At 45.1% G+C, this 21,177-nt stretch overlaps 1 protein-coding gene across 1 annotated transcript in view; it reads right to left on the bottom strand.

The window, feature by feature from the left end:
* Positions 1 to 18,395, bottom strand: part of DIS3L2 (DIS3 like 3'-5' exoribonuclease 2) — a 179,267-nt gene extending 160,872 nt beyond the window's left edge. The window contains exons 1-3 of the mRNA XM_021544264.2: positions 18,334 to 18,395; positions 15,322 to 16,041; positions 55 to 213 (exon numbers count right to left, since the gene is read on the bottom strand). Of these exons, the coding sequence (XP_021399939.2) occupies positions 55 to 213; positions 15,322 to 16,018 (856 nt within the window). The 5' untranslated portion in view covers positions 16,019 to 16,041; positions 18,334 to 18,395. The remainder of the gene's footprint in view (positions 1 to 54; positions 214 to 15,321; positions 16,042 to 18,333) is intronic.
* Positions 18,396 to 21,177: the final 2,782 nt, after the last annotated feature.

The following is a 21,177-nucleotide window of genomic DNA, read 5'->3' as shown; positions in this document are numbered from 1 at the left end:
ACAGGGCTTCAAGGCAGCTTATTCCTGAAGTGTGTACACACACTGCTTTAATACCTCTGGGAGTTCCCAGTTGTCTGGGATTTATTCTGCTGTCTGAATTGTTCATTGTTTCTGTCTGCGATTCAGAGAGTTGCCTCTTCCTATCGAAGTTCTGGGGAGTTCTTGCAGATTCAGAGTTGTTTCTGGTCCTTGCAAACCCTCTTTTTTCTGCACCTGAAATCAAATACAGGTTTGAAATAACAAGGAAGGGAAGAGGAACCCCAGTGCCAGCTTGCGGTCCTGGTGAAGCTCACGGTCTCTAGTTCTCCGTACAAGTTACAACCATGAGTCACAGCCTTTATCCAAGAGAAACAAGCCTTCATTAGTTCATTTGTAATCTGTTGGCTCTTTGGGTCTCATAATACTAACTTATTGTAGCATAAATAAAACGCTGGAAATTACGATGCTAAAGTTGGATACAACCTTTCCAAAATCCTGGGAAATTCATTAGAGCGTATAAAATGTGAAATTGTTAAACTGTTTCCAAAGTCTCCACCCCATTAAGCCCCCAAGTAGTGAGAAAATATTACCGCCCTACAACTTAATTCAGCAGGTCAGAAATCAAGGAGGCAGAAAAAAATTAACAATCCTCACTGGAGTTATTAACTTTGGAGCTACCAGAGGCAGCACGGTACACAAGGACACCAGAAAGAAGTGCCAAAGCTCCAAATGTCCAGCCTGCTCAGAATAGGCCACAATCATATGAAAATATTCTGCAGACACTCACCCCTTACTTCCCTGCCATCACCTCAGCCCCTTCCCTACAGCCAGGAGAGCAAGCAGCAGCTTCCAAAGCGTATGCCAACGCTGTTCCACGGATCAGCACATTGGAATGCAACCCAGCGCCGCGCAGCTGCCCTCTTGGCCCTCCACCTGGATACTGAACATGTCATCACAGCTTTGCCTTCCAGCCCCTCCTGGCTACGCTCCCTGGGTCCAAGCTTGTACCTGCAAGTCAGAAAACGTGCAACGCCAGCTTACTTGCTACAGTGCTATCCAAGTTACAAGGCAAATTTTTTACCTATGGTATCCTTCTCAAATGAAATAGAAGATTGCTTCACAGCAGTGAGAAAAAAATGTTTTAAAGGCTGTACTTAAGCAGAGATCTTTAAAAAATATGGTGCAATGAGAGAAAACTGCTACTTTGCCCAATCACAGAGAAAAAGCAATTTTTATATATATAACAACAGGGAAATCAGCAGGAGGGAGGGACCCTCCTAATTCAGGAGGGAAGACACCAACAGGCAGAGGGACAACTGAGGGTGCCAGCTCTGACAAGTTGAGGAAGAGATTACACACCACAGCAGTCCAAAGGGGAAGCTGAAACAAAGAGGAGGCTTCTGTTTTCAGTCACAATAACACAGCATAGCTGGACCTTTTTCTACACAATCAAGCTTTTCACACTCTAAGGGTACTTCCAGGGCGGAGACTTACTTGAGGAGGTTGCAGCAGTAACATGGCAAATTTAGCACAGAGGCAAATTTAGGTTTCAGACCAGGTGACTGAGGCAATGCAACCTGTATGGCTCACATATTGACATGGAACTAAAATTAACTGATTCACAACTGCCTAATGAACTGAGTTACAAATGTCCTAAGGGTCAAGTTAAGTTTAAAAACAGACACCAAAAGTAAAAGTACAGACTAGAGAACTGGCAACACAAATTTCTCCTGGATATGGTTTCAGAGATTTTTTGGTGAAGGAATCTGACTTAAACTACAACAGGCAGGATTTTAGGCTGCTCATGCAGAGAGGTCATGCAATCTGCTTCGTTGGAGGTTCTTAAAAATAGGTGAGACAGATGTCTGCCAGAGCTGGTCTAAGAAGAGTAGTTTTTTCCTTGAGGTAGTGAAATGGATTACATGAGCTTGTAAGGTCCTCTAAAGCCCTTGTTTCTATGACAGCAAGTCACAGAAAATACTACTATGAATTAAAGAGCCCAGGATAAAAAGGGACGCTAAATCTTAACATATAATTAAGAAGGAGCTGAAAAAAAAAAAAAAAAAAAAAAAAAAAGAGAGAGCATAAAACAAAACTGCAGAGCAGGAATGCAAAAACATACCTCATTAATTGTGCAGCAAGCTAAGAGACAGAATTAGGCACTGTAGAGAAGAGTTGTCCAGCACTTGGCTTGTCCAATGGTTCAAAAAATTTGGGGCCCCTACAGCCAAAAATAATGTACAGCAACAGCAAAGGGTGGAGAAGTATCTTTGTGTGATAAAAAGTAGACATGAAGAGAGGCATCTGCATATTTTCAGCACTTTAACCTTGCTCTGTGGTGGGATTTTTCATTTGCTCAAACTCAAAAACAGAATTCACTCAAAACAAGAAACTCTGCTTCAACATAGCTGGCCTGCACAGCAGTTTGCACACAGCCAGTTCGGATAGTATTTGACCCCCTTGGCCATGACATTTATGGCTAAACAAAGCCATGTTACAAAGCCACAGGCAACTGTCACAATTTGCATTCAACTGGAACACATCAAATTCTGCATGACTGTAATCTCTTGTATTTCTTCTTTTAAAACAAAGAGACCTAGCTACAGGTCACCATCTGTTTCAAGTAGAGTCAGTATTTGTTTCTGCCATGCACCTGTCCCCTAAAACTGGAAGTTAAAAATACCTCTCAAGATGGGCTTTCCTGCTGCCCCCACTGCCCAGCATTAATATTCTGATGCATAAACATACATCATTCCACAAAGCAAACTGTAACTTGACTACTCTACAGCACAGGATATATTGAGACTATCCCTCCTGAAAAATCTATCATAAACATGGTTAAATCCTATTCAAGCGCCACATGTGTCGGTCTTACTTTTTCCTTGGTGTCACACTTGAATGATTTGTAAGATAGAACAAAATCTCTCACGGCAGGATGTCACACAAAGTAGTAACACATTCTAGGCATTAAAAAAACCAAATAATAAATTATTAAGCAAATGAATACAAGAAAAAATTTAAAATCACTTCAGTGGAAGGAAGACTGAAGTGCAGATCTGAGGTTGGCTGATCCATCCTAACAGGAGACTTGAAGCAACCACAGAGCATTAAACACATCTGCTGTGCAGAGCCACTCGGGCCTGAACACAGCAATTCTAGTGCAAAACATGTAAATATTCACTACGTGCAGCAAATGCAACACATTTGGGTGTCTATTTGGCTGGAGAGATGATGTAGAGATGCTCCCTGTGTAGCCAACTCTTGCCTGGGATTTCCAGATAGTCTGCCATTTTCAATAGGAAATGACAAAGGACTAATAATTTGAGGAAAGGTGGTTGACTGTTCCATACTTGAAGTCCTCTGGAGGGAGATTTGGGTTGAAAAAATCCCAACACCTGCACCAGGCATGGAGGCTCCCTACAAAGGCAACAGAACACCTAAACAGGACCAGCAGTGCCACCCACGAAGCAGGGAAACCCTTCAAACGAGCCAAAGGGAAGCACTTGTGGGAAGCAAAACACACAACTCCCACCTCCACAGCAAGAGAGATGTGAGTGCATTTCTGGGTCTCCAGGACAATTCACAGTCAGTCACTCACTTTTATTCTCATCATGGACACCAGGAAAAAAGCTGAAAGGATGCAGGGGCTGGTTGAGCTCTGCTGGAAGAACAGCACTGGAGCTCCATCTGAAATCCAAACCACCTCACTTCATCTCCATCACAACAATGACATCACACAATGGCACCTTCTAGTCTTTAAACCTAAGCACCTATTAATCTTTTCGTATTTGGGGAGAAAAAAAGCATGCAGGCAGCTTCCCAGAATAATTGATCTGGCTTACAGTAAGAGAGGAGGCTAGATGTTTTAAATCAGCTTATTTGGACATAATTTATACAAAATCACTCTAGAGTTTAGCGTTTGAAAAGTACTGCATTTAATTAGATTTACATTTATTAGTCAGTTGATCAACTAGATGGTCAACTAAATCAACTAAAATGCATAAGTAAACATGAAGTTAGCAAGGCCAGAAAGTCTTTAATTTTATATTAAAATTTGCATATTGCTTTACATAAGAAAGAATCTATATCCTCAATTTTATTTCCTAAAAATAAAACATTCTAACTGCCCTCTCACACCTGACAATCTCTTTGATTACTACCAGCAGAGAAGGAAAGTACTGCTGAATATTCATCAGCACATCCATGACAACTGCCATCCATGACCTAGCAAGAACCAGTTTTACTTGAGAGATCCAAGTGAATTTTAAGGTAAGGAGATCTTGGTACAGTTTCTCCCTTTCCTACCAAAGAGCATCTACACTTTCACCACACCTCCAAACTTCCAGCTTTCTTACAATCTATATCATTTATGTAGATATCTACACTGGTTAGGCAGCTCCCTGGGTAGGCAGGACTGTGAAAGCATCACAATGATGCTGGTAGCACCTCTGCAGTGTCTGACCCCCCCAGACACTAGCTCAGTATGTTATTGTTCCTTTTACATTTAAAAAAAAAAAAGGGATTTATGTTGAAAACATTGGACAGAAGAATATTGTTACAAACTTTTCCAATACAAAATACTTGCATATGCTATTTACTTTTATCAGTCCATGATTAGACACCAACACCTACACTAACTCTGCTATTGCTAAGAGGATTTTCCATTGCTTCCCAGCATTAGATCATGGTCTAGATATGGCAAGGAATTTTTGGAAAACCCTGTTTTCCAGTTAACACAAGCGTGAGAAGAAACAGAAGCATACCCCCACAACTGGTAACATGCAATAGAACAATTTGTTATCAGTTAATGAGACATTCTTAACACACAGTTCCTAAATATTTGTCCATATTTCTATAATGTTCCATTTCATTGCTGACTCATTTGAATGACTTAAACCAATTTCCTTCAAAACTTCCAAGTAATTCTTCAAGACAACCCAGCTGTGCACTTAGTGAGACATGATAAGGACACACCCATGATCTTGAAGACATGGCAGCTACCAAAAGAAGGATCACCCAACACTGCCCTAGCCCCAAAAGCAGAAATTAACCAACCAAAAACAACAAGAACTACCCTGATACCAGCCTGTGCTTAGTCCACACTCCCATTTAAGTCAGACTAGGTTAAACACAGCAAGAAAATTAAATCAAGCATGCTCCTGCTCATCCTCACTAGAGATTTGATAAATTAGTGTCCAACCATGAGGCAGCCCAAGGCATCACCTCACAAATCTGTAAATTCAAGTTGGCCCTTGACTCCTGGCAGAGCTGACAAAGCAAATTTTAGAAACTATCAAATTTGGTCTTTTAGCAAATGAATACTCTCCAAGAGCTGCCAGGAAGTTCTATCTGCAACTTTATGAGGCACTATGGATGCTGATGTGTAACAGGGTGTATTAATAGTCTCAATACTAAAGTTCAGCCAACACAAACTCTGCCTTGTTTTGGAAAGACATCTGGGACATTAAAAAATCCACAAACCTACACAGCCCCCGAACAACACATCTCAGGTACTTTTGTGAATCTGTCTCTGCACAGCTTTGATGAGCTGGGGGTACACAGCTCCTGGCTGGGAGCTCTGGATGGGCACAGACCTACTGTTGGCACTATTGTACCAGGCAACTGCCCCTTTCATTCTCCAAACACAAAAAACTCTGCCAGCAGAAGATGTTTTGCCAGTACAAACTGCATTAACATCAGGGTGGTTTTACTAGGATCCCTGTGTCTGCCACTTTCGTATACTTAAGCAGGCAATTTCAAAGGTATTTGATATTTTCTGCAGCTCAAAGAAGCCTCCAGAATAATTCCCTCTCAAATTTTAAAAAGCCAAAATGTGTTAGATTATTTTGAATTTCTAATGCAGCAGTAACATCCAGTAGATGCCATATTATAGAAGTGACGAAGTCAAAAATCTCCAAGCACTCACATGACTACTACAATATCTGGGATTAAATTACCACACACAAGCAAAAACAACAGGCAAAATCAACAAACACCACTGAAGTGATCTCAAATGTGAGTTATGTCAACAAAAACACTGGACACAGGCAGGCCAGAAGTAATAAGCTATTTATGTTTTGCAAAATATTTTGTGGATTTAAGAGATTAAAAGCCCCAGTAATGGTAACAGCCAAATCCTTTTTTGTTTTTTATTTAATTTTACAAGGAAAAACACAAAGACAGCTGTTGGTATAGTTGTTCAGGGAAGAAGTTCTGTAGCAGCAATTAAAAAGACACTCCTTGGAATCAATCTCTGTGCTCGAGCCCCAGTAATACACATACAGGACCAAACTCCATCCACCACGCTCACAGAAAGCACAGCTCTGCTTCAACCTATGTTAGGAATAGTCACGCTTCCATATTTCTCTGAACATGAAGTAAAAGAGTTCAGAGTTCTTAGACAGCCTTGGAACAGAACCACCTCCATGCATTTTACAGTATCTTGAAGCCAAAAGCTTAAATAAAGTAGATGGCTCAAGATTAAAGACAAAGCAATAGAGACAAATGAAGATGTCATGGGAAAGAATTCATTAGGGATGTAGGAGTGGAAAGGCAAGACTTGGTGATATGTTATCAGTTCAGTGATGTTTCATGGCAACAGAGACCTGCAGGAGATAAACATGGTAGGCAATATTTCAGATGCTCAATCTGGAGTCTAAGAGAAAATCTGAGAGTGTGTTCTTCTTATCACAAGCAACTAAAAGAAGATCCTTCTTCTCTCATGAAATGTAAATTCAAAGAATCTTAAACTGGAGGTTCTGCAGCACATTCCTCTGCTTGGTCCAAGCCAGACCATGATCAGCTGCAGATTGATCATGATTAAAGCTAAGAGTTCCTACAACATTGCTATGAGTCCTCCTCAAAAGTAGCCAAGGAAGAGAACAATCTTAATAATTGAAAAAGAGGGAAAACTTCCAGGAAAGGGAATATCTTGGTGGAACTGGAAAAGAATGGTAATATAAAAGCACTGTAGGGATTTAGGCAGATGGCAGATTGCATAATTAAGTTTAAAGTTAATTAAACAGTGATTCAAAGAAGAGAGACAATGCAAACCTACATTTACATGCACTGGCTCAGCCAAAATGCAAATTCTATGCAAATGTCCTGAACTGAGTGGATGCTGTCTTGAAATCCAGCTGTCAGAAGCAGCTCCCAGGCCCCCCAGCCTCATCATTGACCCATTATGATAGGCCACCAGGGTCCAGCCACAGCATAAATCTAAATGTAACTTTCCACTGTGAAGACAAATCAAAATAAAATGAGAAGACATAGTGTTAAGTGAAAGCCTGTCCACACAGCTCTAAAAAGAGTTCAGCAGTAATTCAAAGGACTGGAAAAGCCCAACTGGTTACCAGCAACTCTCTACAACATAACACAGCTCTGCCTGAGCCAGCCAGCAGGTTGTCTTTGGGTATGGCTGTGTTTGTGCACCAGCAGTCTGTAAGCCATGGGTGCAGCCATCCAGGAACAAACCAAAAGAACTCTCTCACCTTGCCTTTTTGAAGAAGGTGATTCTCCAAACAGCTTTGGCAGAAAGTCTGCCAAAATCTGCACAGAAGAGTTGAATGTCCAACAAAAAAAATAACAAAGGGAATCCTTACCACATGGGGAACAAGTTGGCCACAGACAGGCAGCCTATCCCCCAGCCAGTGACTCCAGGTGGGGAAACACAGACTGTCATGATTTGTGAAGGGATTCTTAGGGACATGAGCTGCCTTTAGAAGTGACTGTGCCACTGCAGCTGATTATGAAAGATTCAGACATACAACATTCTTAGAATGAGGAAGAAACACTCCGACTTAGGAGTAAACGTAGGAAAAGAGTGGCATGTCAATGGATATTAAGGAAAGTAAGGAGTAGAGACAGATGCTCATTTCCAGACTCATGAAAATGAGGTGGGAAGCAGACATATGGTGGAAGGCACATGCTGCCACTGCTCTTTTGCTTTAAGCTGCACATACTTATTAAAAACTCTTGTGCTGCATGTCCCCAAATTTCAATATGGAACTAGGGAAAATGTTCTTGCTGACTTTGGCTTTCAGAAGGGGCCCAGGCTTTGAAAAACTGAAATGAAAAATGCACAATGGATTCTTTCTGCTGCTGAAAACAATGCTGTGGAAACTGCTCCTGATTGCCAAGGTCATGTGCTCACAACACCATGCTTCCACTTCCAAAACACTTCCAAGCATCCTCATGCTTGCAGGCTTTTGACTTCAGTAACTGTGACAGTAATTGCAGTTTTATTCAATTCCTCAGCAGGGTTTGTGTTGTAGGAGTACTACAGGAGTGTAGGAGCCAAGGATACAATTCCAGGCTCTGAACGAAGGGCTGGTGACGAAATTCATTTAGTAGCAATAGACTAAAAGTTTATCAAAATAGTTACTGTGCTCCAGCTGCGTGCAGCAGCGCAGTGATGTTGTCAGGGAGGGGGTACATCTCTTTTGGTTTTCAGGACTCTCTGTGAACCTGCTCCACCCTGCTCCTGACCTCCTCACTACCTACTCCGCCTGATGACTGCACTCCTCCAAGCTTCCACTCCTGCCTTGGGATGTGGGTCAGGGCTGCTTCCACTCCCCCTCATCCTTCCATCTTCCCTAAACATATTCCACAATGCCTTTTGCTCTTTGTTTTATCCAGCAACTACACTGTGAAAAGGCGACTTCAAGGAAAACACTTTAAAAACACAATATTCTGGAAGTTCTGACTTTGATTTTTCTGGGCTTCAGTAGTTTGAGAGAAGCAAGTTGCTCAAAGATCAGAAGAAGCTAAGAGGCTTTGAAAAGCAAAATACCTGACAGGAGGTGCTAACATACTAGAAGATATTAACAGCTGAAGAAATCAAAGAACTGCCTTCAGATTCCTACATATCCTGAGGTAACCCAAGGTGCTGCTGAATGTGTTCTTCTGCTGATGAACTGTTCCCCATACTATCCACTCAGTGCAATAAGTACATAAATCACAATCCCTAGCAGTGTGGGGGAAAATGCCTAAAAACATACAAACTGAACAAAACCACATTTTGGCCACTGGCTTTTATTTGCAGAGAGCCTGGAATATTCTCCAAGGCAGGACATGCCCCATACATACATTTGTGGGCTGCAGCTGCTAGTGTTGACATTTTCCTTCAGCACTCTGGAAATTTTTATTTTTGTCACAAAAGACATTATTTTATGCAATAGATCACAACATTTTGTTTTCCACCCTGCCCCAGCCAAGTCTCAATTCTCTGTAGCTTGGCTTTCCCCACAAGAGGGAGTTTGGGACGTGCAGCTCACAGCATTTCATGGTGCTGGTGAGCAGGGGATTGGGGTGGGAGGGCAAAAGATGGGCAACAGCTTTTGGGACAGGAGAGGTAGGAGCAGAGCTGGAGAGGAAGGCAGCAGAGAAAGTCCACAGCAGCCACAGGCTAGAGAGGAACCACAAGAGCCACTGAATTCAGCTGCAAAGAACCTGGCCAACCTACCTGGATATCCATGGTGAAGGAGACACTTGGACATTACCTGAGTAACAGGCTAGACCTGACCGAGGTGCATGGGCTGACTGACCTCATGGACAGCAGAAGACAAAGGGCTTTTACAAATTAATTCCTGTTTGAATGACAGCATTTTTCAGGGGTGGAAATTGTTATCAGGGCTTCTAAATGTGCTGGTGACAGCCCATGTATGACAAGCCTTGGTAAAACTGTTCCAATGGTCATTCACCCTCACTGCTAAATTGTGCTGTATTTCAAGCCTGGATTTGTTTAGCCTCAAATGCATTATATCATAATCTGCTCAACTGAGTAGCCTATTATTGAACATCTGTTCCCCATGTAGGCAATTTACTGAAAACTCCCCTCCCCCAAGCATCTCTGTGACAGCTAAAGCAGGGTTCCTCCAATCATTCACAATCCCAGCATTTCCATCTTCCCTATGGCTGTCTCTGAGTATTCATCAATTCATCACCATCCGCCTCAAACTGAGGGCATCACCACAGGAGACAACACTCCAGAAGCTGCTGCTGCCGTGCCAAAGACACACAGAGTCCATGCTCCATCTTCCAATTCCCATGCTCATACATTACCCTTTTGGCCACATTTCACAGGAGGAGGATGTTCAGCTGATTAATCCATCAAGAGCTAAAAACTTTTTTCCAAGCTGTTGCTTCCCACACTGGGTTCCTCACACTGCTATCATGGCTCTATGCCGGCAATCCAATAAATGGATTTTGTTTTGCCTGCTCCCAGTCCACCAAGTGATCCAGATGGCTGCAGTAACTACCCCCATTATTCAATACTCCATAAGTCATCACAAAAACCCTTTTCAATCCTACTTATATATTTTCTTCCTGATGACTGACAGACATATTAAACAGCACGGGGTCAGGACATGACACTGCAAGAACCAGACACACCTGTTGGTAACAACTCTAAATGTATTGCTGCATTTGATTAGTTTGGTTAAACAGGTTTTAAATCATTGCACTTGCACTATGATTTAAATAAGTTCACACACTAACATCTATATTCACACCTTTGGCATCAAAACCCTGATCTCATAAGAAACTGACACTGAAGAGCTCAACAGAATATTTGTTAAATAAACTGATGACAAGTCACATGAACGAAAAGATTTAAAATTAATTAAAAATCAATTCAATTTTTCTATGAGCCTACCATTTTCCTAGGACCAACACCACACTGACAGGCATAGTTACCTGCACTACATAATGGGGGCTAGTGAGAAGAAAAAAAATAGTTCAAAAAACCAGCAGATTAACAGCAACAAGTATTTCCACTGAGGAGCCTTTTCACCTAAGCACTAGTAGGTGAAGGAAGCTTCTTCATTCACAGAAGTGAGAGCTTTGCTGCCAAATGCAAGGCTCCTGCTGCAGCATGGTGTGCATAGGGCTCTAGTAAAGGGCACAGAAGACAGTTATTAAAGCACATATAAAAACTACAGTCCCTGCAAGGGCAAGATCTCATCTCCCCAAGAGAGGATACATCAGATATTAACTCACATCCTATAGCTGATGTTTGCCAAAAACACTGGTTGCACAAGATTCAGGAATGCAACATTTTTTCTATCAAAAACAAGAGAAATTTATGTTTGTGATGACGTTGATAAACCATTAGAGAAAGGAGCATTCTATTCTTCATTTATTTTTCATATTTTTCATTTCTCAGATGGGGCCATACAGTAAATCCAGTTTTCCCTTCTCTCCCATATCTTATTTCTATGATTAACGTCATCTAAGGAACATTACATTGAACCTGGCAAGATTAGTTACATTTTAAAGATTTCCACAGCAACCAGCATTCTCCATTTACTGAGCTGATTCCATAGCCTTTAGTAGATTGCTGGCTCATGCTTACTGGTGCCAGATAGGGAGATAACAGCATTCTTGAGAACCGAATTCCACCACACAAGAATTAGAAGACTCAGCCACTAAAAAGTATCATTATCCAAAATTAGCCTTAGAGAAAGTAGAAGCAGAAGCTGTGGTTCTTGCTCCAACGTCCCCCCAGAGAAACAAAGGCAAACACACAATTATACTGAAGTACCATGAGAAGACAAAATACCTGAGATTTCGCCATCTTATTAAGGCTGATATTTCTTGAGCAGCTGTGCCCATCAAACACACAGGAAAACCAATCCAGGATATTTCCTTTGCCCATCCTGAACCTTTTAAATGTCAGGATTGCAGCCACAAGCACAACACCACCATCCAACAGCAACAATTGTTTTTAAAGCTCTAATGCTAAACACCAGCCTACTTGCCAGCACCACTCCTCCATGGAAGCTGCCCAAGTTGGTTAAGTACCACAGGCTGGGCAAATAAATGCCAAGTGTCAGACAGATGATAAATCAGAAAGGGCTGTGGATATCTTCTGCTGTTTCAGATCTGCCATGTTGTTACCCAGGAATTGTCTGCTTCTACTAAGGGGGCATGTTGACCCTAACATGGGTCAAGATGGGCAAAATACCTTCATAACATCATAAACATAAGAACTTTTTAGTGAGAGGAGCCTCAGGAGGATACCTAGGGAAGCTAACAGTGTTCTCCCCAAGGAAGCTGTCTGCAGATACACACTGAGACAGTATATTCAGCCCTGCAAAATCTGAACCTATTTCAGAGCAATCAGCCTTGACCAGCATCCTGCTCCTCCCAAGTTTCAACATCCACAAAGCCACCTCATTCCCAGGTACTCCAGCCACCAAGATCCTCTGAAATCAAGCATGGCTGGGAGATGGTATCCCACGTTTGGAGGACAGTCCTTTCATGAAGATGTCTGATTTCTAGGCTTTCCACCAGACCTGGGAATGTACTATCAAAGAGCAATTCTCCCTCAAAAAACAGGCTAGCAAGTGCATGTCCTCAAAATGCAACTGAAATCTTGCTGCTCCAAATAAAACACAGCACTTCTTCTAAACTACTTATTGACAAAGCAAAGCATCACAAATATTGAAGTTCCACATAGCAGCCATGCAAATCTCAACTCCTAGCATGTGACAGACAGATGCTGCAGAAAGAGTCAGAACTGCTGTCCTCAAGAAAAAGTTTTAAGCCCTTTTATGACAATTTCAGTCAGTCTGAAAGAAGATTTTGTTTTCTAACTATGGATTGAAATAGAAAACCCTAAAAGCCTTTGATCAAAGCCAGAAAACAACCCAAGGGACTTGATAATTTTCTGTTAAGGAAGTTTAAACCAAATTTTAGCACCCAAAGAATCTAGTGCATTGGAGATTTAAGGGAAAATGCCAGGAGGAAAATTGTATTAGATCAAAAACTCTAAGCACCACAATTTAAAGTGACATTTTAGGATTTTCTGGTTTACTGGGATTTGTTTGGGAAGAAACCTGAGAGCAGGAGGTGTTACAGTGATTCTCTTTGCAAAGGTTAAAACTGCACAGAAGGGAGCAACTGTGGGATTCCTCTTTCTGCAGCTTTGCTTTCCCAAATCCAAGAGTGCTGATGCCATAGAGGGAGCCCAACCTGCAGTCTCATGACTATGTCATGTTTCACACAAGGGACAACGAAGTTCTCTTCACACTCAGCTCTCTCAACTCAAAGCCTCCAATAGTTAAAAAAAGCAGTTTCTATATGGAACTCCAGATAGGAACATCAGCAGAACTGAGTCCACGGCTCAGAGATACCTGCTTAGGGGTCCATAAACCCCTCTGCTTTCCTCTAAGGCCAGAGCAATCACTCTGCCACTGAAAGGACATTAACAGGGACCAGTCCCTTGCTGCCTACAGCCTGCCCCAAGGCACTCAAAGGGTTTTCACTGATCACTATATCTGCCTTCACTATTAGTTCTGTCAGTTTTAGGGTCATTGCAAACCATGGCTAAGTCTGAGCTGAAGAGCTGTTAAGAAGAGGACAATGAAATGAAATGGTATAAAGAGAGATGCTTGCCTTTGAGATTAGCTCAAAGAGCCTTTTGGAAAGCCTACAACAGTCTGAAGAGAGCTAATTTGTGAGGAACTGTCACTCCTGAAAAGATGATACGCCTCGCTCTTATGGCAGAAGCAATTCTTGCCATCACAGCTTCACAAGCCTTGATTTAAACTGATCAAACCAGACACCTGCATATGCAAAATAATATGACTTATTTCAGCATCAAGAGAGAAATACAAGCTTTGAAGTGAGAAAATATTAATCTGATACTGTGATGTGTGAGTTCTTATACATAAGCACTTGCCTACTGCAAAATCTTCACTTCACTTAAACACGAGTCCTAAAATACACTCAGAGAGAACAGCAGAAAAGACATTTCTCGGAAACAAGTGACATATTTATTTTTTCCTACTTCTTTCCTCCCCAAGAAACTGTTTTCACATCCCTGCAAGCTTTCTGGAGGGCAACCAGTGCAGCTACACAGGAGGGTGGCCAGGGAGGCATGCAGGGGGAAGAAGAGGAAAGGTGTCACCGCTGAGCAAATAACTTTCCAATAATCTTTCCAACAGTGTGAGTTTTCCACCTGGGAAGTCAAACACAAGGGTCAACATTTTCTGCTTTAAGTGTTTACACTAAACAAACAACCAGTTTTTAAAGGGGTTGTGCAACCCCACTTCTAACCAGAGCAAGAGGCCACTGGGGATGTTTGCTTTTGAAAGCCAGGCTATTTTTATTTTATCTATGTAGGCACCTGTAAATTTCCTGGATTTAAACTCTATGCCTTTGAGATTCTTCATCTGTCATCTGCTCTTCCCATGCTTCAAAAGCTGAAGGAAGTGAAGTCTATTATGACAGGCTAGCACAACAAAAATGTTACAATGAACCAGGTAAAAAAAAGTCCTCCTAAAAACCAAGCTCATCAACAAATTTTACCATAATCTGCATTAAATGTCTAGCTGTGATCAGTCATGCAAGCACCCATGGAAGTTTACCAACTTTAGCACATTATGTATCGCCACAATCTCAAAAATAACCCAGAAAAAAGCATATTACTTGCCCTTCTTGAGTCTTAGGGCTTAGTTTTTAAGGCTGATTTAGCTAAACAGTTATTTAATTTTCAATTTAAGAGTTGTGATAGGCCTCAGGCTGATCTTACCCAGCTGAGAAATCCACCTCTTTTGTACTTGTTACAGAGAATTTAACATGGTGATAATTATGAGTTCCTTCAGTAGTAGTGCATAAGATCATGCTATTGAAGTATTTCAGCATAAATAACATTTAGAGACAGTTTTAAGCCATTACACTGAAAAATTAAATTTAAAGTGTCTGGTTTTGGTTCCTTGTTCATGCTGTATTCTGGAGTTCTTTTAGTAAAAAATTTACTTATGTCCCTAAGTAGGCTTTTTGCCTTGAACATCACATTTAAGAGGCACATTCACTTTAGTACTGCAAAATGTGGTCTCTTTGTTACTAACAGCAAAATTTCCTGGAGTCAACACTCTCTATCAGGAATTGGCTATTACACAGACAGCCCCTGAGTATTGGATTTACCTGGACCAAAAGCAAACCAGCACTCCAGACTCAGAGAAGCAATGCAAAGAAGAGCATGACTGAGCCCTGAGTCAGCTCAGATCCACAGGTCTTATTAGTTTGGACTCTACACCACAGAAATTGGGCTCTTCTAGACCTGAGCTGATCCTGGAAGCAGCACAGCCACAGTCACAGAGTTTAGGCCAGGGAATTAGGTCCTGCCAGCACTGAGTTGGCTCCACATGAAGGCATTTGCACATGCCACACGGCTTACTTGTAAACCAGGACAAAGCCACCCACAGGTAACCAAGGGCTGACTAACTTGGACAGAGCAGGACTGGCTCCTGTTAACTCATTCATGACTAACACATTGCATTCAATTCCACAGTAATTGTAGCAAATGGACCAAACAATTCATCAGAGTGAACTCACCTTGGGCTTGACCTGGAGACAAGTGACTGTTTTTTCTGGCATTCATTGCCAGCACATCCTCACCAAACTGTTCAGTCAACAAGTGTCCAGCTGCTGTATCAATGTTGGCAGGATATCTGCCTCGTTTCTTATGTTTCTTCCTCCATGTGTCCTCCTCCTCCCTCTCATCAGAACCAGAAGATTTCTGCAGAGCCCCTCGGTGTCTCAGGCTGTTTGATGCTCTCCCACCAAGGCTGTCACTCACATTTAACAGGCCAGATGCAGCTCCACACTGATATACATAATAGTCTTCCTCCAACTCCAAGTCTCCCTCTGGACTAGCAATGGCATTTTTTTTAAGAGAATATCTGTTCAGAGCACTTTGGGGTTTATCGTTCTCAAACCCAGGCAGGGGCTGTTCCAGGTGAGATGTTCTGACTGGTGAATAGCTGTGCATGTTTATCCCATTTCTGACTGGATTATCCTTCACCAGGCCTCTCCTCAGAGGCAGGTCCAGATCCAAGCTGGGGTCATTGGAGAAACCTTCTTCCAGCTGCATCTTCTGTGCAATGTGGTTCAGGTAGGACTGGAAGCGGCCGCTGTGGTGCTTCTGCACGAGTCTGGTGTAGGCATTCTTCTGGGAGGCAGCTGCCTTGCTCAGTCCCTCCTTGGCACCTTGGGCAGAAGCTGCACTTCTCACATGCCCCAGCTGATCCATAGTGCAGTGAAAGGCCCAAACTTCTGAGAGTTACAAATGGATACAGAGGAAAAAAGGTTTATTTTCCTGAAAACAGTATCAAAGAATTGATTACAGCAAGTGACATAGAAGTATAAAATTTTCGCAGAAAAGGTTTGTAAATCACTCCAGTGTGGGGAAGGGGTTTCACAATGTACTCAACATCTGCCCTGCACCAAATCCCCGTCCATAATCTAAGAGTGACCACAGCCAATAACCTGCAACTGCCCACACACCACATTTGGGGATTTTGTCCCACCCCAAATACACAGGATCCTTTAATCTGCTCTTCCTTGCCTTTGAAAAAGCCAGGAAAATTAAAGCAGCAACTGACAGACTGACCAGAAGCATCAGTTTTGTGTTTATCAGAAGCAAAATCTTGTCAGGTCCAGCCTAGAGTCCTCAAAAATGACTGCATCCTTACTAAAGCTCTTCCCTGTTGCTGCCAAAAGCAAACACTGCCTGTCACCTTCCTACCACAGTGACTGACACTTCTCCATTGTCCAGGACAGTTCCTTCAAACACCAAGACTACCCATTTCAGCTTCTCTTTTTAGCCATGAACTCCCTCCAGTGCAACAGAAGTAAAATAATAATTATCTTGCAAGAGTTCCTAATTCTTACTGGCTGAGACACACTGCCTGCAGCTCCATCCAGCACCAGTTTCTGTAGATGGTGTCACATCTCCACCTTTGCTGCATGACTATGAAACTTAAGCAGATCAAGCATCTTTCAATCCTTTTTCAGGTGCTTTAACTTTTAAGATTTTGGAGCAAAACAATCTACTAAATTACACTCAGCTATTTTGAGGTAAATTACAGGTATAGACAGGACATAGCAATGATTTTTGCTGTATGTAAAATCAAAGAAAAATATAAGAATTTCTTGATACTGGAGCCCAGTGCAACTGCTGGCTTCTGTGTGTTTTCATAAACATGCCTCTTTTTCACTTCAGGACAAGGTTAAAGCTGAATGGCTGAATTTCACCCCAGCTGGTACATGAAGAATTTCAGAGCTCACTGTCATCTCTACTATCCCAGAACCATGGGGCTCTGGACTCTAAGTTTAAATATAGGATACTGCCTGTTATACTTATCCCTTCCCTTCTCTAAGCAGAGGGATGTTGGTAGGACAGACTACAGAGATCAGCAAAAGTGAAATCTATATTCACTTCCCTATTCCCACTAAGCTTGGAATTTTTCTTTGCCCTTACTCAGCCCTCTTCCCCCTTTCACTGTTGTTGCACAGAGGATAAACACCCAGGCAGTCTCCTCCGTGCCCACCCTGCCTGGGAATGGGGCATTACCCAGCAGGGACCGAGGGCTGCAGAGCCAGCTCCTCCTCAGTGTGCCTGCTCCAGCCCTTTTGGAGAAACCGGGATTTATTTCAGTAATTGGGCACGGATGTGAGCAGGCTTCACAATGCAACGCAAAAATTAAAAATCCCTGAACAAACAGGAAAAATTCTTTATGTGGTTTGCGATTCTTGTTCCTAACATTTTCCATTGGTGCTGGCCAATAGCTAAACTCTTCTAATAGACTGACCTGCTACCGAGCTATTACAAAACACACACGGGTAGGCCTACACGAGCTTTAACGTCACCTTCTTCTGTTGCCAATGCAACAGAAACAGATAACATTTATAAAAGCCTGTGAGACTACTCTCCAAATAATGGTTTGGTTCCAGGAAACCGGAATTTGTCATTCTTATTTACCAGTAAAGAACAAACATTCACAGCTTGCCTTCCCTGTATTTTCTACTACTTTAACCACGCTATCAGTCAGTAACTGCAGCACTGAAAAAGATACAAGCCCCCGTGCATTGCAGTTTCATTATCAGTCTTCTGCGGGCAACCAGGAATTGAAATATCCCCAAGATAGCGGCGGGAAGGCAGAGGTGGGCACAGGTATATCCGCCCTGCCTCCTCGGGCACGGCGATGAGGACGAGTGAAATGCCACGAGGGACGCGCAGAGGGAGGACACCGGCTGAGCCGGCCCAGGACGAAAGCCGCCCCCGATACGGTCACCCGGCTGGTCCTGGGCATCACCACCGCCTCCATCACACGCCCCCGGGGTGTCCCACTCCCCAGCCGACGCTCCAGCAGCACAGGACCCCCGCACGCTCGGCACCAGCAGCAGCCCCCGGCCCGCCGCCGCTCCGGGCCGGCAGCGCCGGACGGGACAGCGACCGGCGGGGCCCGGCTGCGGCGGCACTGCCGCCGGGCCGGCCGGGGCCGAGAGCCGCCGGGCTCCGCAGTCCCCCCTGCCCTGCCCGGTCCCGACCCCCGCCCCGCTCACCGCCGCCGAGGCCGCTCCGCTCCGTTTGAATGTCCCAGCGCCCCGTCCGCTTCCGGGGCAGCGGCGCCTACGGGCCGCGGCGGGGCCCAGAAGGGCTCAGCGCGAAGCGCTCGCTCCTCAGGCGGGCGGGATCCCCGGCGGGGCTGGGGTGCGCCAGCGCCGCTCCCGGCACGGAGACAGGGCCGGGGGAAAGGGGAAAGGAGAAAGGAGAGCCTCCCCAGGGGGAGCAGCCTTGGCTCCTCTCGGCAGGCACAGCCTGGGAGCCCGGCGCGGGGACTGGGAGGCAGGAGGTGCTGCCGCCCCAGCCGGACCGTGCCCAGCCTGCCGGGTTCGCAGCCACCGGCGTCCCCGGGGATTTCGGCAGCCTCCTGCTCCCATCCGGGGCCAGCCCAGCCTCCTGGGGTGGGTTGCTCCAGCCTAAGGCCACCGCTCCAGCTTCACCCAAATTTGTAGCCAGATGAGTGAAAAAAAACACAGGTTAGCTATCTAATATGGTAAAGAACTAAGTCTGGTGTTGTTCCCGAGGAAACTCACAGCTTTGCAAGCACCTGTACCTCCAAAAGCCCCATGGGGAACCTCCTTCAGTGCCTACATGGCCTCATCTGCGCTGCAGAGAGGAGCAAGCTCCGGGATCCTGTTCCCTGAGCTCTTTGGGATCCTGTTCCCCGAGCTCTTTGGGATCCTGTTCCCCGAGCTCTTTGGGATCCTGTTCCCCGAGCTCTTCCTGCTCCCCTGGCACTGGAAGTTGGGCAGCAGGACCTGCTGATCCCCTGCTCACCCACACGACAGCACCCAAGGTGCTGAGCAGCAGTGCCTGACCTCCTCCAGGATAAGTCGGAGCCTGTGGATCAGAGGGTGTCATTAAAGCATGAGACCAGAGTCAAGACCTGGCACTTTTATTGCCTCCTCTTTCTGTGACCACAGACCTCTCACAAGGCTTTACAGCAGAGTCAGACCCAGGCTCTGGCTGACTAGGAATATGTAGTTTGGTCACCCTGGTGTTACCTGCAAACTCAGGCTGTGCTGCCGAAGAATTTCAACCAGAAGAAAATCTGGAGAGCAATAAACTGTCCTCCCTAGTCAATCCCATTTGAGCTGTCTGCCTGGAGAATGCCCTCAGCAGATGGAGGAAGGATCCAAGGGGACCTTAATTGGTGTCTCCAAGCGGGGTTCTTATGGGGAAAGGCTCTGTTTTGTCTTCATTGTGGCAGGAGCACCTGAGCAGGTATCCATGATGCCCCTTCACTTAGGATGGGGAAGACACCAGCCCCATGGTCCTTATTCTTCATCCTGCATGCTGCAGATCAGTGAGCATATTGCCTGGTGTCAGCCACCTCTAAAGCTCATGAGGCCACATCTGCTCAGGGTGCAGCATCACCTGTGGCTCCCAAATACCACCTGGCCCCTCAGCCATTCCCACAGCCAGCACTGCTGAGCTTCCACGAGGCCGTGGCAAGCCCAGACCACTCCAGCTCTAACCCTCGGGTGGGTCAAGGGAGCTGCCCTGGGAAAGCACCAGGCTTTTGCCACAGACCAAGGGCAGCAAGCACAGACCTGCCTGCACAAGGACACTCACATCCGCCCCAGTGCCAGGATGCCACCAGCAAAAGCAGTCTCTTGTTTGCATGAGCCATGCAGAGCCAGCAGCCTCTGCCCACGATCTGGCACTGAGGCCAGCTCATCAACTGCCCCACCCCGGCAGCTCTGGCCACCTCAAGGAGGAGAGTGAGGACTCAGCTCTGCTCTGGCATGGCTGAGAGGCAGCAAGTTGCCCCACACTAGCCAATAGGAAAGTGAGCAGAGCATCCTCTGTTTGAACAGAGCCACCAGTCACACTGCAGCTGCTCCCACAGGACCCAAAGACAGAGCAGGAGACCATTTCTGCTGGAACTGGCCCCATGAGTAGTGTGGCCACTTGGAATCACCCTGTCAGAGAGAGGATGTGTGCTCCCCTTCTTCCTCCTGCTCTCCTGGCTGCTGATAAAGCAAGGTGGTTGGCACTGTGGAGGTGGGTGCTCTGTGAAGGCAGGCTGGTGGCACAGCCCCAGCTCTTCAGGGCTGACCCACGCCATCCATTCAGGCTGCCCTTGCTGCATGGAGGAGAACAAGGATGGGGTGGGGGGCCCAGGGCCCCCAGCCCCACTGTCCCCCTCCCTGTTCCAGCCAGGTGGGAGCAGCAACTCCTCTCCATGTTGCTGAGTCACTCTGTGTCTCTGCTCTTCTTCATTCCAGTGGGGATGAAGCCGAGCTGGGAGTTTGGCCAAGCTGCCCCCTGCAACAGGTGGTGCCACCAGCAGCTGTAGCTTCAGCATGCCCTGGTCATTCCACAGATGGGAGAGGAAGTGGGGAGGATTAGGTGTTTGGTGGTGCCACTGCCAGCACTGGGGCCTGAGGCTTGCAGGGCTGTCAGGTGTGGTGAGAAGGATACAGCTCCGCAGCTGGATGCCTCTGTCATCCTCACCTCCTGCCTCCAGCAGCTGGGCCCTGCTGCACAAGGGGCCATAGTTCCAGCATGTCAGCAGAGCACTTCTCAACCCTGCTGTCCTGGTAGCAGCCAGGGAATCTTGTCTGCTTCATGGGACAGGGCCTGTGTTTGTGCCCTCTTTTGCTCTACCCCATTACAGACCCAGACAAATGAGAGTTACAGCTGAAATCTGTGTCTCACTCCCAGTGTCTGTGGGCACACGGAATATTCTGAGTGGCTGGAACCAGCTGCATGTCCATCCTTCACACCCTTTGGAAGAGGTCACATGCAAACATCACAGCAAGCTGCTGCCTCATGCAGGATCTCAAACAGGGAAGGTCTGGATTTCTTCAGTCTCACCTTTGGCTCCATCTTCCATC

The sequence above is a fragment of the Lonchura striata genome, chromosome 10 (genome assembly GCF_046129695.1).
Source record: "Lonchura striata isolate bLonStr1 chromosome 10, bLonStr1.mat, whole genome shotgun sequence".
Lineage (NCBI taxonomy): Eukaryota > Metazoa > Chordata > Aves > Passeriformes > Estrildidae > Lonchura > Lonchura striata.
This window is presented reverse-complemented; position numbering and strand designations above follow the sequence as displayed.